General features: G+C 40.1%; 1 protein-coding gene across 1 annotated transcript; it reads left to right on the forward strand.

Annotated features, from left to right (window-relative positions):
- On the forward strand, positions 1 to 3,987 carry LOC146472896 (uncharacterized). Its single transcript, XM_085119166.1, has 2 exons — positions 1 to 111; positions 3,336 to 3,987. Exons 1-2 carry the CDS (start codon positions 1 to 3, stop codon positions 3,873 to 3,875), a joined length of 651 nt encoding a protein of 216 aa, XP_084975292.1. The 3' UTR covers positions 3,876 to 3,987.
- Positions 3,988 to 15,300: the final 11,313 nt, after the last annotated feature.

The raw sequence follows: 15,300 nt of genomic DNA on the forward strand, positions 1-15,300 counted from the left end.
ATGGACACTGTTACCTCAGATATGTTACCTCAGCAGATATGTGACGAACTCATTCACTGCGGCTGTAAAAAGGGATGCACAAGGAATTGCAAATGTGGCAGAGCGAGTCTGGTATGCACAGCTCTCTGCAACTGCGGCGGGACCTGCAACCAGGATTCCTAACTCGGACGGCATTTAAAGGATCCTAGATGCGGCTAATTAATGAATATGTTTATTTAAATGTTTTCCTTGGCCACTTGACACTAGATGCCACCAGGAAGCGTATCTATACATACTGAAACATATTGTATTTGATGTTTTAAAGCTTTGCAATAACTTGAAAATTGGCTTTCAATTAATACACCTTTTTACTGATACGGTGTTCATTTTGAATTCTATTGTTTCTAATAGCTATTATGGGATGCTCAGAGGAACATCCCATAATTTCTGTCAATATAAATTAAAACGACTGCCTTATAGGTATAAAGAGTCTATACTTAAAGGTTGCCTGACTATAATAGGTTTACTTCCGGGGTTTTGTGACGTCACTGATCACGTGACAATAACTGCTAGTCATAAATCATTTCTTCTTCATGTTAATCATCCTACCTGAATGTTTTTTACCCTATATGTTCCAGTAATTGAAAGGTTTTATAGCTCTTTAGCCATTTTCCTTATCAGCCTCTATTTCATGCCTGTCAAATAATGCCACGCCCCTTTCATCCCATAATAGTCGATTTCCCGGTGGCCCTATATCAAAAAATATTTAGGACTATTAGTTCTTTTGTTTTGCCAAGTTTCATGCTTGTATCACAAAGCGAACGATTTCTCGCTTAACAGCCGTACTATAATGATCGATAATCGTCACGAATAACCTGAGATAAATTTTCCCAGCAAAGCGATTGCAAGAACGATAGCGCTTTCGAAATCTAACCGCTTTTTATTCAAACTGACCATACAAATCTTAAGATCCAATCAGGGTGGGTATAGAGCGGGCAAGCGTGCGCATGTCTATTGTTTCCTTTGTACTAGAGTGACGCTCATTAGTAAACCTCGGCACTTATTAGTATGCAGGAAGACACTACCTAATCACTTAATTAGTATGCAGGAAGACATTTTTTCCCTAGGTTATAACAAAAGGTGACGTCATGAACTCGACCCTTATGCATATCAATGATTTACCTATGAACCTCGGCACCTCGGCACTAACGAGGCTTATCTTTGCTGAAGGTCTACTACTTGCTTACATTCTTCTTACTACGTGGTTATCCTTGTGCTTCCCTTGAAAACGATCTACGCAGGGTAGCAACTATCAACCTTCCTGATGCTCTATGCCGTCTGAGCAGAAAGACGGAACCGTTGATAGAGTGCCTCTGGTTCTCACATACCACCTGTTTAACACCCAAATCAAACGGTTCTACTTCAGAACTTTCGCATTCTCTCAACCGATCAGCAGACGCGAGACATTTTCCCACAACCGCCCTTCGCGGCATACAAACGCGACCTCAATCTCAGAAACATGCTTGTTCATTCTAACGGCCACTCCTCTACTGGGCAGTATGGATCGCGTGCGTTTCAACGCCCCCGTTGCCATACCTGCCAATACATAAGCTCTGACACCGAGATACGAGGTCCTAACTACCTTATTATGGGAAATTAACAATGCACGCTGACAACGCGAAGAAAATTTACGTTACACTAAATTCACGCGAAGTTTTCAAAAGTTAGGTTTACATGCATTAAATTAACGCGAATTTTTCGATAAGCATCTTGGTTTATTTACTGCGATTTTCATAATTCTGCAAACTCGTACTTTACATTTCTGAGTGCCAAACTGCGTTTTGGCTTCCGTCAATAAAATCTTCCAAGACAAGTGCACGGATGTTTCTAAGTTTTTTTAAAGCCGAAAATTTGGTTTTGAAGCCAACTAGACCCTATCAATTCAAAAGATAGTGACTCTGAAGAGCCAATAGAGGAGTCATGAACTAATAAGGTTTTGTAATGAAATAAAGGTGCTCTAAAATAACAATGTTGTAAAATAGCGTGCATATAGCGTGCTTTGAATTTACATCGACATTAATTAAGATACATTACAGTCGAACTACCCCCCTAGATTCTATTAATGAATCTATTATTTGAAAATTGAAGCCGTTAGTCGTTTCAAGTATTCAAATCAAAATTCGATTTCTGATTGGATTATACGAACAATGCATGAAACCACAAAACCAGTAAGCCCGCCGGAAAAAACCCTTTTCAACATATTCAGAGCGGAAATTCTTGATTTGTATAAAAGCGGATTTTCCAAAAAGCATTCTCGTAGTTTGCAGCAGTCAACGCGTACTGTCAGAGAGAAAATTCGCCATTTTCAACCAGGCACGGTGAAAATGGGTCCTGTCGGGTAAGTTAAATGATCACTAAATCAGTGCACATTTTACGTTTATACACTGGCGTTTATTCCGTTAGTTGTTAAAAAAATGAGAAAAAAAATTGGAAGCGTTTTATCATAATAAGCAGTTCTCTTTTTGAGGTATATGCAAATTAATTCAGCGAAAAGTATGCGAACTCACAGTGAAAGATGTTCATTTCAGTTGACCTTCGACAATGGCAATGACCTTCGGCACATGTGTTGCGCTATTTTTCGCGGTATAATGGACAGTCTGATGAGATATATACCATACTTTTCATGCAACAAGGTGGGTAATGCTATTCGTGAAAGATAAATTGGAATTTTCAGCCCGACTCATTTCAGCAAGCGCTTGACTTTGTGCTCTTGCCATGACCAAATTTGCATAATGGCTTTAATATATGAACGTGTCAACAACATGCGGGAACAGTTTGAACGAACGAGCTGTTTCAAATGTACTATAGTTTAAATTTTACAGGCTATTGCTTTTACTGTTAGCGCGGATCAATGTTCAAATTAAAAGCCAATAAGAATCGAATTTTAATTTGAGCATTGATCCGCGCTAACAATGAATGAATGAATGCATTCTTTGAAATTCAATTTTCAAATAATCGATCCATTAATAGAGTCTAGGGGGGTACGCTTGACCTGGTTCGACTGTAAACTAACGCGAATTTTGTAAAATCGCGTTAATAAAGTGCATTGTTAATTTCCTATCATAAGGTACTCTTTTTCTGTCCGTGGCCATTTCACCTGCCAGTCCAGTAATCTTGTGTACTGCATGATATCCTGTAACCGATGCCCTACCATTCTTTACATTGGTGAAACCGGGCGTAGCCTCAGGAGTCGTTTTAGCGAACACTAGACTTTCTCAAAGTCGCTCGCTCGCTTCTCATTGAATGGACCTGGCGCGAGCGACTTTTATCACTTGCAGCGCCATTCTCGTCCCTAGAGAATCCTGTCCCTCTTAGCCGGCGGGGCCTTCGCACGAGGGAAAGGAGGCTCTGGGGACACAGGATTTGTCCTTGGGTTAATATTACAGGATGATTGTCGATTTGATTGTCATGTGCATGTAAAGTTGATTAAGGCGAATAAGTGCTTGTTTATATTAAGATCCTTACGTAAGGAAGTTTATTCTCAGGCGGACTTGTTTTCAAGTATTGTGCTTCCTAGCATCACTTATAGGTTGCCGGTATATGGTGCTTCTGAGGCGGAGCTGACAGCTGTGCAGTGTTTTCTAGATAGATGTTACAAACGTAAATATACATCTAAATCTTTTTCTATCAAGAACCTTCTAGAAAAGCAGGATAGAAAAGTATTTAGTAAGGTACCTGGCATAGACCGACACCCTCTAAGGGGACTATTACCCAAGAAGAAAGTATCGACTTACAATTTAAGGAATCAAACAAGTCAGTATCCGAAAGTTAATATAGATAGATTCAAGAACTCTTACTTTAATCGCCTAATTTTTAAATACAATTTGGCTATGTGATCTTATTTTAATTGTAAATAACTTAGATGTAGGTACTTTTTACTCAAATATTCAATTGTGACATGAGATACGTATTTTTTATCTTGTGAGGAAATAAAGACTTTTATTATTATATTATTATTATTATTATTGGGTAGTCTCCAAACAAAAGAAATCTAAAACGGAAGTGAAAATCTTAGCAGCAGAGCGTGGGATGGGCGACTGGCAGCCTGGCGCGAAAAATAAAAGTAGCGTCAAAAAGAAATTCAGCACGATGGCGGACGCTAAAAAATAGCTAAAGATTCTTCGAAAAAGCCGTTGGCAATTTTTTTTTAACATCGGTAGGTGTTATAATCAAACAGTTTTAATTAGAAACACTTTGTCAATAGTTTCGTGAAGGAAACACGGTGTGGAGTTGGCAAAAGTCTTTATCGGGAAGGGAAGTTTCGCTCGATGATACTTTCCCAAAAAAAACTCTGTGCACCTTGTTTTCACAAGATAAAAAACATTTACGAATTGCAGTCTTTAATGAAAAAAGAGTCTATATTCGCAAGAGCTTTCGTTGCCTGAGACAAAAGTGAAAGAGCTCGCAGTTCTACGCCATTGAATGGCTAAATTTCCCGAGCCTATCGGTGCACTCTCCCAAGTGACGATCACAAATGGCTGAAGCATTCCCCACAAATTTCTAACTTGGTATAAAGTACAGTAAGGGACATCTTCTCTCTCAGCTCCTTTAGCTTTACGATGTAAGGCGGCAAGAGCGCCTCTGTTTCATGTATGTTGGTATAATAGATCACTAAAGGATGGCTAAGCAGCCATGTTCCTGTACTCGACCCCTTCTACGCTCGCGGGGATGACAGTACATTCAGGCTGTTTGATGTGGGGAATCAGAGTCATAGTGCCACCAAACCTTCGTCCACGAGTGCTTGAAGAACTCCATCAAGGACATTCAGGAGTGGTGAAGATGAAGGCCCTAGCTAGAAGCTACATCTGGTGGCCAGGAATCGACAAGGAAATTGAAGAAACCGCGAAGACCTGCTTGGGTTGCCAGCTAATGCAGGCTGAACCTGGTACAGCACCTGTATATCCCTGGGAATGGCCATCATCACCCTGGCAACTTTGCTGGACCCTTCCTTGGCTGCATGTTTTTGACTGTCGTGGATGCTCATTCTAGATGGTTGGAAATAAAGAAAATGGACACCACGACCTCAACCATTGAGAAACTGCAGAACATGTTTGCTACCTATGGCGTGCCATCCCAGTTAGTGAGTGACAATGGACCACGGTTTAAATCTGAAGAGTTTCAGATTTTCCTCAAGAGAAATGGAATCCAACAACTGACATCACTCAGCACCATACCATCCTGCCAGCAATGGTCTAGCCGCACGCTGTGTGTAGAGTTTTAAATCGGCCATGAAAAGTGAAACGGATTTAAAACCTCTGAACATTAAGCTGGCAAGGTTCTTGCTAGCTTACAGAAATACCCCCCGTTCAACGACTGGAGAAGCGCCATCTCAGTTATTTTGGGGTAGACGACTACCCACTCAACTGGACTTGCTGGAACCAGATCTCCGCTAGAAGATAAGCAACCGTCAGATAGACCAAACCGTCACGAACGGTGGTGCTGTAACCAGAGAATTCTCCATTTGTAAGACAGTGATAGCACGAAATTACACCGGTTGTACTAAGTGGGTACCTGGCATCATCCGAACACAACTTGGCCCCCTTTCTTTCGAAGTAGAAATCAGACCTGGATTAGTGTGGCGTCGACACACAGGCCAACTGCAGGATAACAGAATTCCAGTGACAACAAGCAGCAACCTTGTTATCCAGACCTCAGAACATTCCCTCCAGTTTGAGAGTCGAGAGAAGCCAGCGAGCAGACAGCAGCCAGCTACATGGAGACTGATGTTCCACCACCAAGACCAGTGGCTGACCTTGCAGCCAGCAGTTCACCCAATTTGAGAGAGCCTGAGACAGATTCTGTTCCTGTTAGACGATATCCGGTCTGAGGACGGAAGCCCCCAGCTAGGCTGGATTTATGAACTTTGAAGTGACATTAAGACTGTGCTTATTTCAATTAGCGTGTTGTCTTTAATTTAAATTTTCAGAACTTTATTAGCTACCACTTTCACTAGTGGGGAGGAGTTGTGGTGTTTTGGGCCAGCGGCCAATACACATTGAGCATGCGCACTTATGCGCAATTTCTAAACGTGCCGTTTCGAATCAAAGACATGACAATAAACATAGATTCGATAGTTGGTAGTCTGTTCTTGTTAGTACCGAACTAAAAATCTTCCAAGATCAAAGGCCGAACCACTGTAGTAATGGGAAAGGGGGAAGGGAGGAGGGGACAAAACTTTGTGAAGTAAATATTTTCATATTGTGTACCATATAGTTTGTTAGACTATGAAAATGAGCAATCATTTTTGAGCAGCTATTTGTACTTACTTTCAATTTTTATTGTTCATTTGTAATTCCTTATCACCTTACTTTTTGGCTTTCACACTCTCTTTGTTTGAGGGTACTACTGCACATAATCTCCACAGCATTGTTTTGTGTATTGGTGTTTGTACTAAAAAGCCCTTATTTTCTTTAAATAAAAGAGGAAGCATGCACCCGGCCAGGGCCCCTCACCTAGCCAAAACACTGTCTTTCATACAAAGTAAGGCTCTGCCCAGTAAAGGAAGGTAGAGTATTTGGCATTGTTTGCAAGGTTTTTTTCACTTATTTATTTCATTCAAAATCAATTTGATGTTTTCATTTTCCTCATGTCAGGGGCACCCAACGGAATATTTCGGTAAAATATCTGTTCGGATGGAAGGACCCCTAAAAGACTTTTCGAGGTTTTTCGGAAAACCATCAAGCTGCCCTAGAATTTTCGGAAATAATGTGTTCACGCTTTATAACTCCTGTAATTTTCGGATGGTGTTTTTGTCCGCTAAACTTTTTGTCTATCGTGACTTAATTTTAAAGGCTGCTAACAATTTCCGTGAGCAGTCAGATATCACCAGGAATGGACAAGAACGATAATAACTCTAGCCAAGGGCGCTAAAGACCTTGTAATTAGGTTTTCGTTGTGGTTCCAAACAACGGGGCTCAAAACTCAGTCGTTCTACTTAATTTATAAAATCACTGAGCATAGGGATACAGGCACAGGCTAGAAACCACCTCTCTATAACGAACACAAAATATTGTCCCGATTGCAATCTTTCATGCATTTTTAACGACGATTAAGACGTAGTAATCAGAGCATTTTTACCGGGTTAGGTCTCTGCATTTCAGTTTGAAAGCTTAGCTTTTGTTTTGTTACAAACGAGCTACGACTGTAGATGACGACATGGGAGTAATGCATTATCACTTCGCCTGCCTCGCCTCGTAAGCAAGGTCTTATATACAGGCAGGATTCATGTTTCTTCCGTTTGTTGATATTTTCTTTTTGTTTGTTTTATATTTTCTGAGCATCTCCTGCAACACTATTTCAGTAGGTTGAAAAGAAAAGTACCATCGATAAAGTTCAAGCATTATAAGCATGAAATACTACATCTAATTTGAGCGATTTTCATTTTGTCTAGATTTGCGAAAATCTGCACCAAAGTGATGTTGATAAACAGCAGGCAATTCCAAAACAAATGGCTCCTCGTTTTTTTTTGTTTTTTTTTAACCAACTTAACGACTTTTCAGGATCGTTTTAGTTGTAAGTATTGGCCATGTGACTAGGTGTTGTCATGGTAACCATTTTTGCCAGGCTAAATTCCCAATTTTTAAAGAAGAGTACACAACTGTTAGGGTGTCAAGTGGTAAGGTGACCCAAATGTTTTTTTCGCATCCGAAAAATAGAAATGTATTGTCATATGCTGCTGCTGCCATTTCAAAGACGTTATTGCAACAGCCTGAACACACGTTGGAATTGTTCTTTTTTCCGGACCAAAGAGTTAAAAAAGAATAGGAAAAATTATTGCTCATGTCAACACGGCAAGGAGTCAATATTATCGTTTCGTTTATCAAAGTTCCTTTTTTTTCGCGTACTTTTTGTACATGAACACGTTTGATCTGGGTACAAGATGATGCATGCTTTGCACTGCGCGATTCGCAGTCAGTCAAGGAGAAGCGACACATTTTAAGTTCTTTTCAAGCGTATTACTGTTTGAGCATAGTGGAAAATATAAATGGTGATATGAACGTTTCCTTATGTATTGAACTTGAACGTAAAAGCAAAATAGAAATGCAAGCAAGAGACGCCGTAACCGTGTAACTATTTCCAATCCGAAATGCGGTTTTTACTGCTTACCCAAATCTCCACGCTGAATTATAAATGCATTTGCACCAGTTCTACGGAGAAAGAAACATTTCCCACTTATGTCGTTTCAAAACTCAAGAATGATTATTTGTCAACAGAAACAAAAATTAATTGTCTAGGTTTGTTATAAATTATCACCCCAGTGCAAGAAAACCGTAGCTTAGTCAGAGCTGGTAGCTGGTCAGAGAAAGAGTAGATCGGAATGGGTTGAAAGTCCTTGCATTATCGTTTCAAAAATGCTGTAGAATAAATCATGAGTTGCTCCTTTCATTAATTGAGTTGACTTCTTCCCTCCCGTTGTTCTAGAATTATTTTGTATTTAAGTAAATAAATAGAGGATATTACATGGCTGCGCGGAGATACGAAGTTTCTCTTCTCATGTTGAAAAATATTTCACTCGTTCGCTGCGCTCACTCGTGAAATATATGAGAAGAGAAATTTCGTATCTCCAAGCGACCATACTGTAGGATACCTGATCTGCTGTACTTCCAAGGTCTTCATTCCACCATGTGGCATTCTAGCTGACCACTGATCTCTGAGGTATCTTATTATCCAACGTTTGACAGATGTCCGTTTCTGGTTAAGAGAAGCGAGAATCATCGATGGAGTGTTTGGAACAGTCCTGACGATGACTAGAATCCAATGATAACCATCGCATACAGGAGTTACGAGATATTTCTTGTAGAAAATGTGTCTTGTCAATTTTATTGTTGCCTGTGGATTGAAATGCGACCGAGGTTAAGTAGACGTCATTGCTTTTTGTTGCACTTGACGGATATTTCATCCATAATTGCATGTTTTACTTTCTAACGGAAGGAGCGAATATCTTGTTGGGAAAATGATGGACTCCATAAAAACCACTGCAAGTCTGTGTTAAGAAAAGCAAGGAACTGTTCAAAGCATTTCATAACGTACAAATCACAATCTTTGTCATTTGGCTGTTGTGGTACTGTAGGATATCTGATCTGGGCCGGGTTGTATTAACGCTAATCCACGATTAAAAGTTAACCGAGGTTTTTGTCTTGATCATTAAAAATGAGTTTAAAGGCTCATTTTAAGCTAATGGTAAAGAGAAGTCTAAGGTAAAACTTAGCGACAAAAATCTTTTGGACGAATCCTTACTGATTAGTAAATATACTCGAATCAAAGTTCACCTTAACCCAGGATTAGCTTAATCGGGCTTTGAACAACTGGGCCCTGCTGTACTTGCAAGGTCCTCTTTCCTCCTTTTGTTGTTCTAGCTGACCACTGATCTCTAAGGTATCTTATTATTCTTCGTTCAAAAAATGCCCTTTTCTGGTTAAGGGAATCAAATATCATCAATGAAATGTTTGGAACAGTCCTGACGATGACTAGGATCCAGTGATGACCATCGCATACAGGAATTACGAGATATTTCTGGAGAAAATGTCTGTGTCTTTTGTCCATTTCCTTATTGCCTGTGGGTTAAACTGCGATATCTTCTTGTAAAAACAGGAATTATATAGGTATAATATTTTCTTTAAATCGCACTGATGTGGCTGGTTTTCGGCAGCATGGAGCAAATAAAAATCAAGAACATCATCGTTCATTTCTTGGTCTTTCTCGAGGCATGCTGTAAAGCAACTGTGTACATCAGCATTTCCAAAACTGGCTTGATACGACAACAGAGTGGACACATGAAGAACGAGAACATCTTCACCTTCTGTAGACTTTCGTTCTGTAATATTCAAGATAAGTGCTTCAAATGTTAGGTCAGCTAGGCTTATGTCTATTTCGGAGGTTGCTGCTTCAACGAAGGATCTTATGTATTGGATAAGGGCGTTAAAGTTGCCGAATTTAAGTACCACTGAAGACCCTTTGTCGTCTATCATTCCTCTTTAATCTCTGGCATGAGAATCTACCACATACCATATGGTATAGCTATCGCGGCAACAACCCAATAACTCTCTTATTTTGACATTTTTGGAACATGTCTTCTAGTCTGGTGAAATCGTTATCATCTGTGGTAGTGTCCGCTTTATCAATTGTCCGACCTAATATTTCTCTCTCCGTAAAAAACTGAAAACGGAAACATTGTAAATCTTTGGGAAGTTCATCAAGGGCCAACTTGAGTTCACCACTTGCGGATTTTCCAATGTAGCAAAGTTGGTTAAGATGCTCTTTATCTCCTGTGAGTAAGATTTGATCAAGATCACTTGCTTTCCAGGGCTCTATAGGTTTTAACGGTAGTTTATAGCAGAGCGGAAAGGACTATCGATGAACACTGCTCTCCAGGGCACTGGAAGTCCCCATGCCAAGACTGGTGAAATGAGGCTCTACACACTTGAAATGGACCTCGGTTATCAACCCAAGAGCCACGGCTGCCGTAGGTGGTTGGTGGCTCAATATCATCTCCACAATCAACATCAGCTGATGACTGCCTTTCTTCAACCACAATATCCACATTTTTACTTAATTCACTGCTACCATTTAATCCAACTCCATCGTTCATACTTCTCGACTTTCTAATTTTTCGCTGATTAGGATTTTTACTTGGGGTCCTTTGTTCACGTCCTTTCTTGGGTTGTGAAGTGAAAATTGGTTGCATTTGCTTTTTCTTAATTGCAGTGTTACTGAAGTGAGATTCTTCCTGGTCACTTCCACTGGAATTGCTTTAAGTCAGAGACAGGTACTGAAGAGACTTTCTAAAGTTTCTGCCGTCACCTTTTTTTGTTGCTCTCTTTCTTTTGCTATTCTTGGTGGAGGGCATTTTCTTCTTTCTCTTGTTAAATTCAGACGTTCCCTCTTTATGTCATCTCCTTGGCACAATATCATTTTCAAGTTTCCAGCTGACAACTTCGCTTTCAGATTCAAGATCAGAAAATTCCCGTCTCTTTGAAACAGTAGCGACTTTAAGCAGCGACGACGGCAACGGCAACGGCGACGGCGACGGCAACGGCAACGGAGAAACCGAGGAAAGACTAAGGAGAGGACGCGGTTGCGTCGCGAAATTGCAAGCGGTTAAGCTGGCGCAATAGGATGACAACTTCCCTCGAAGAGGATTAAATACGTGTGGGCGCTTTCCATTCACCAAAAATTTTCGCTTTAAATTTTCGGAAATTTCGGTCTCCAATGGAACGGGCTTATTCTCGGTTGGCTTCCACTTTTCGGGAACACTGAAAAGGTTGTCCTAAATTTTCGAAAATCTTTTCCGGAAAAGATCCTGTTCCATTCGATTTCTACCCGAAATATTCGAAAATTTCGTCGAATGAAAAGCACCCCAAAAAACAGCTGACAAAATTATCAGTGTTAATTAGTTGTATTATAATATGAGTATTAGTAATATAAGTTGTAACATTATAATTATGTAGGTAAGTAACTAATTTGCTGTATTAATATCAATGTGTTTCAATAAAGATTTATATTGAAAAAAAAAAAAAAAAAACAGCTGACAATCAACTGACTGGACACTTAGCGTTGGCCCGCGGGTCTCTTATGCTAACCGGGATGAAATTCGCACTCAGTCTGACAGAGAGGGAGGGAAACGTCGGCCCCTAGACCATGTGAGACAGATTCCTTTCGTTCCTCGCACACAAACATCCACTGACTTAAACTGAGATTCAGCCACATATATATATGAACAGGTGTCTTCCATGTGGTGCGTCTTGAGGTTTGAGCATGCGTACTTGCTAAAACTCATATAACCAACTTTTGGAGGTACCGCTAATGGACCTCTTTAACCTTATTTAATTCTTACAATTTTTATTGCCGTTTTCCCGAAAACGATTGCTCCTTCGATGGATTGTTGACAATGCCTCAGTATACGATGCTTAAAAATTGTTCTTTGCCATCCGACCATTCTAAAAATGTCAGTCCGAAAAACTGCATCTCACAAATCTAAGATTTAGATTCGGGATTTAATATAGAATTATCTCGTTGTTTATTTCAACAAACTGATCAGGTAATGATCAAAAATAGAAAAGACTAGGGGGGAAAACACACTTGTGATTTAGCCATTGTTTAACATCTGGCATCTAAGTAAAAATGAGACGCAAATGTTAATTCAAACTCATATGGATAACGAATAGAAAATGTTTCGCTTAACAGTGTTTCTGTATTCTCTTTGTAGGCAGAAATATTGTCATGATATTAAGACATGTTCCTGAAATGCCAGTAAATAGTATCCTTTTCTGTTGTACATGGACGGTGATAGTCTATAAAGTCACTTAACGACAGTGGAATCTTTTCATTATTTTAATTTTGTTTTATTAAAAAACACGCTTAATGTATGTAATTCAGTGTTCATTCTACCCAAGCCTTGGCATCCGTACAGATCGATGTTGTAGTTCACTTGTTTTTTATCTCAGTTAAAGGCCGGGCCAAACGAGAGCCGATAGTAGAACTATCGGCTACTATCGGCAGACCGGGCCAAACGAGAGCGATAGTTGTCGATAGTTGAATCGCGTGACAAATCATTGCATCATCAACCCAGTTGCAAAACTATCGGCAGCTATCGAGCGGGGTGCCAAACGAGACAAAACTATCAACGACTATCGACAAAAATTTGAGCATGTTCAAACTCGATGAGAGCAGCAGATAGTGGCCGATAGTTAGGTACCAAACGAGAGCTAGAGTTTCAACTATCGGCCACTATCGTTTACTATCGGCTCGGCTCGTTTGGCCCGGCCTTTAATCGTGAAATAATGGCTAAGGTTGAGACCTCAAGGCCTAGGGGCTAATTTTTATGCTTGGGGTAAAAAAGTGGTTAGAGAGTTAAGGGTTCATTTTTGAGCTTAGGGTTAAAGAATGGCCAGGGCTAAGAAAGCTTAGCGTTAAATTTGGAGCTTAGGCCTAAAAAATGGCTAGAGTTGGAAAGCTTAGGGTTAATAAATGGCCCGAATTAAGAAACCTTATGCTTAATTTTTGGGCTTAGGACTGAAAGGAAGCTTTGGGTTAATTTTTGAGTTTACTGAGGGCTACAAAATGGCTAGGGTTGGTTGAGAACATTTGCGGTCATTGAGTGACAAAAAAAAAAACAATTGAAAGTACAGACAAACAATTAAAAAAAAGCCTTGACAACAAAAGAAGAAGACTCCACGACTTACTCGGGAAATTTGGACCTTCAAAAATCGAGCGTGTTCTATCACGTCGTATGCACTGCGCCGTTCAAAGGGCGCTTTGAAATGAAATGCTCAAACTAAGTGTAATGAAACAAATACACTTTAAGAAATAGCTTTTCTTTTAACTGAAATGGCCCAAAATTTGATTTCTCTGAACAATTCAACTTAAAATGAGAAAAAACATCATTTTGACAACCACGCTTTATATAATTATTTTTGACAAATGCGAGCATCTCGAGCGACGGGCTAAGCAAAATATCCACGCAATTCTAGAAAGTAACTAAGGCATTTGCGGAAATATTGTGTTGATTAGCTCGGTAGCCTTACGGTTTTTAACTGAAAGGAAGTTTTCTCACAAAGAAGTGCGAAAATAACAAGACAAGTTAAGCGATGGTTCTTGAAACGAACAACTTCCGACAGCTAGAATAATAACATCGCTAATTCGAAAATATTTCGTTCTCGCCGCTAAAAGCAAACATGACAGTGAAAAGAAACAGAATAGTAAGAACTGGAGTAAACCAGTTTATTTTAGTCGATTGTGCATTTTAGGTGGCCTCTGATCCGTGAACAAAGTTCACTGAATCTAGTTAACAGCATTCGCGGCAGAAACATCGACGTAACTAAAAACTTTGATTACTTAGCGATATGTGAAAGAGAAGTACCGACTCTAACTGAATAAAACACGATTGTTCAAGACTTACTGAGACCTTTAAGTTGTTTTCCTGTCAGAAGAGAACTCTCGAGCGGGCCACATGGCTCGATTCGCTCCCCAGCAAAGTCACAACCGATACCGTTCCATCGATCAATGGCTGATCCACTGACCGCGCGCTTAATTCTCATCGCAAAGAAGGCCTGAAACACTGTTTCTTCTATACAAGTTAAGAACCTTACGTCTTTTTCGTTCTTCCTTCCTGTGCATTTTGTTTCGGCCTGATCTCAAAAACTATTTACTCATATCGCAATGCATTATGGGATAGCTTTGACAATTTTGCGCGGGGGAACGCCATACCCTTCGATTCATTCAAAAATATTATAGGTCTAAAAGGTCTATAGGTCTATATTATAGGTCTAAAATCACCTCTTCATTTCCAAACTTCCACCACCGCACGCTGTGGCAAATGAGCCACATTTCACGTTGGTACCATTTTTAGACTGATACCGTCCGCCCAGTTTTAGAGAAGAGGTAATAATAGACTTTCGTCTGGCTCGGCTTTCCTCCGACTGTAAACTGTCACCTCGAGCGCTGAAAAAAGGGGTAGCACTAATCTGGGGAACTGCAGACCGCGGAACCGCGGAACCTGCGGAACCTGGAGAAATAACTAGTTTTCTTTCTTTTGCAACTTACATACCAGGTAAAAGGTTACAGCTGATTTCATTGCTGTGTATAAACCCGGATTTTATTTATTTTTTAACATGATTCGACCAAGAGAAAATGAGATTTTCTCCTGATTCCACGGTCATGATTCGACCGAGAGGTTATCAAGCTCATCGATGAACTCGCAAAATCACGAAGGTTCTGCACGAAGACTTGAGGTGGCGGGTGATTTATCACCAATATTTGTACGGGATCTCGATAAATAAAACAGCCAAATGAATGTTCTTTACACGAGTACCGCATTTGTTTCAAAAATCCATAGATTGTATCGGCAACGTGGCGAGGTGAACCGAAAGAGAAGAAAAGGACGGCAATAACACTTGCGTAGTATATCAGCCATAAAACGACAGTATATTGCCCTCAAGAATTCATTTCTCTGTTTGGCAATCACCCTCAGCTGAAGTTCAGAAAAGCAAAACAATAAGCTTGGGACGTTTGGCAACCAGCCATTTCATATACCAGCATATACTAGAAGAGATGGAATTTTGACGAAATAATTTATGTATACTCTGGTGTAACTGCAAACTTTGTTCGACTTCAAAGGAAAACTTATGAGTTTTGTACGTAAAACCAAGGCGCAGAATCGATCGACACATTGTTTCAATGCTAAGCCGGGTCCCTGTAACGGCGTGAAACCAGTCTTGGAATTCATCTGTATAGAGTTCCGGCTTGCTCCTTATCATCGCCTCT

The sequence above is a fragment of the Pavona decussata genome, unplaced genomic scaffold, assembly GCF_977016875.1.
Source record: "Pavona decussata unplaced genomic scaffold, jaPavDecu1.1 SCAFFOLD_96, whole genome shotgun sequence".
Lineage (NCBI taxonomy): Eukaryota > Metazoa > Cnidaria > Anthozoa > Scleractinia > Agariciidae > Pavona > Pavona decussata.

Excerpts from the sequence above, each read along its gene's own strand:
- LOC146472896 (XM_085119166.1), top strand. The coding sequence starts at position 1 with ATGGACACTGTTACCTCAGATATGTTACCTCAGCAGATATGTGACGAA. Across the intron at positions 112-3,335 it reads AATGTGGCAGAGCGAGTCTG|AGAATCCTGTCCCTCTTAGC; the intron begins GTATGCACAGCT and ends TCTCGTCCCTAG.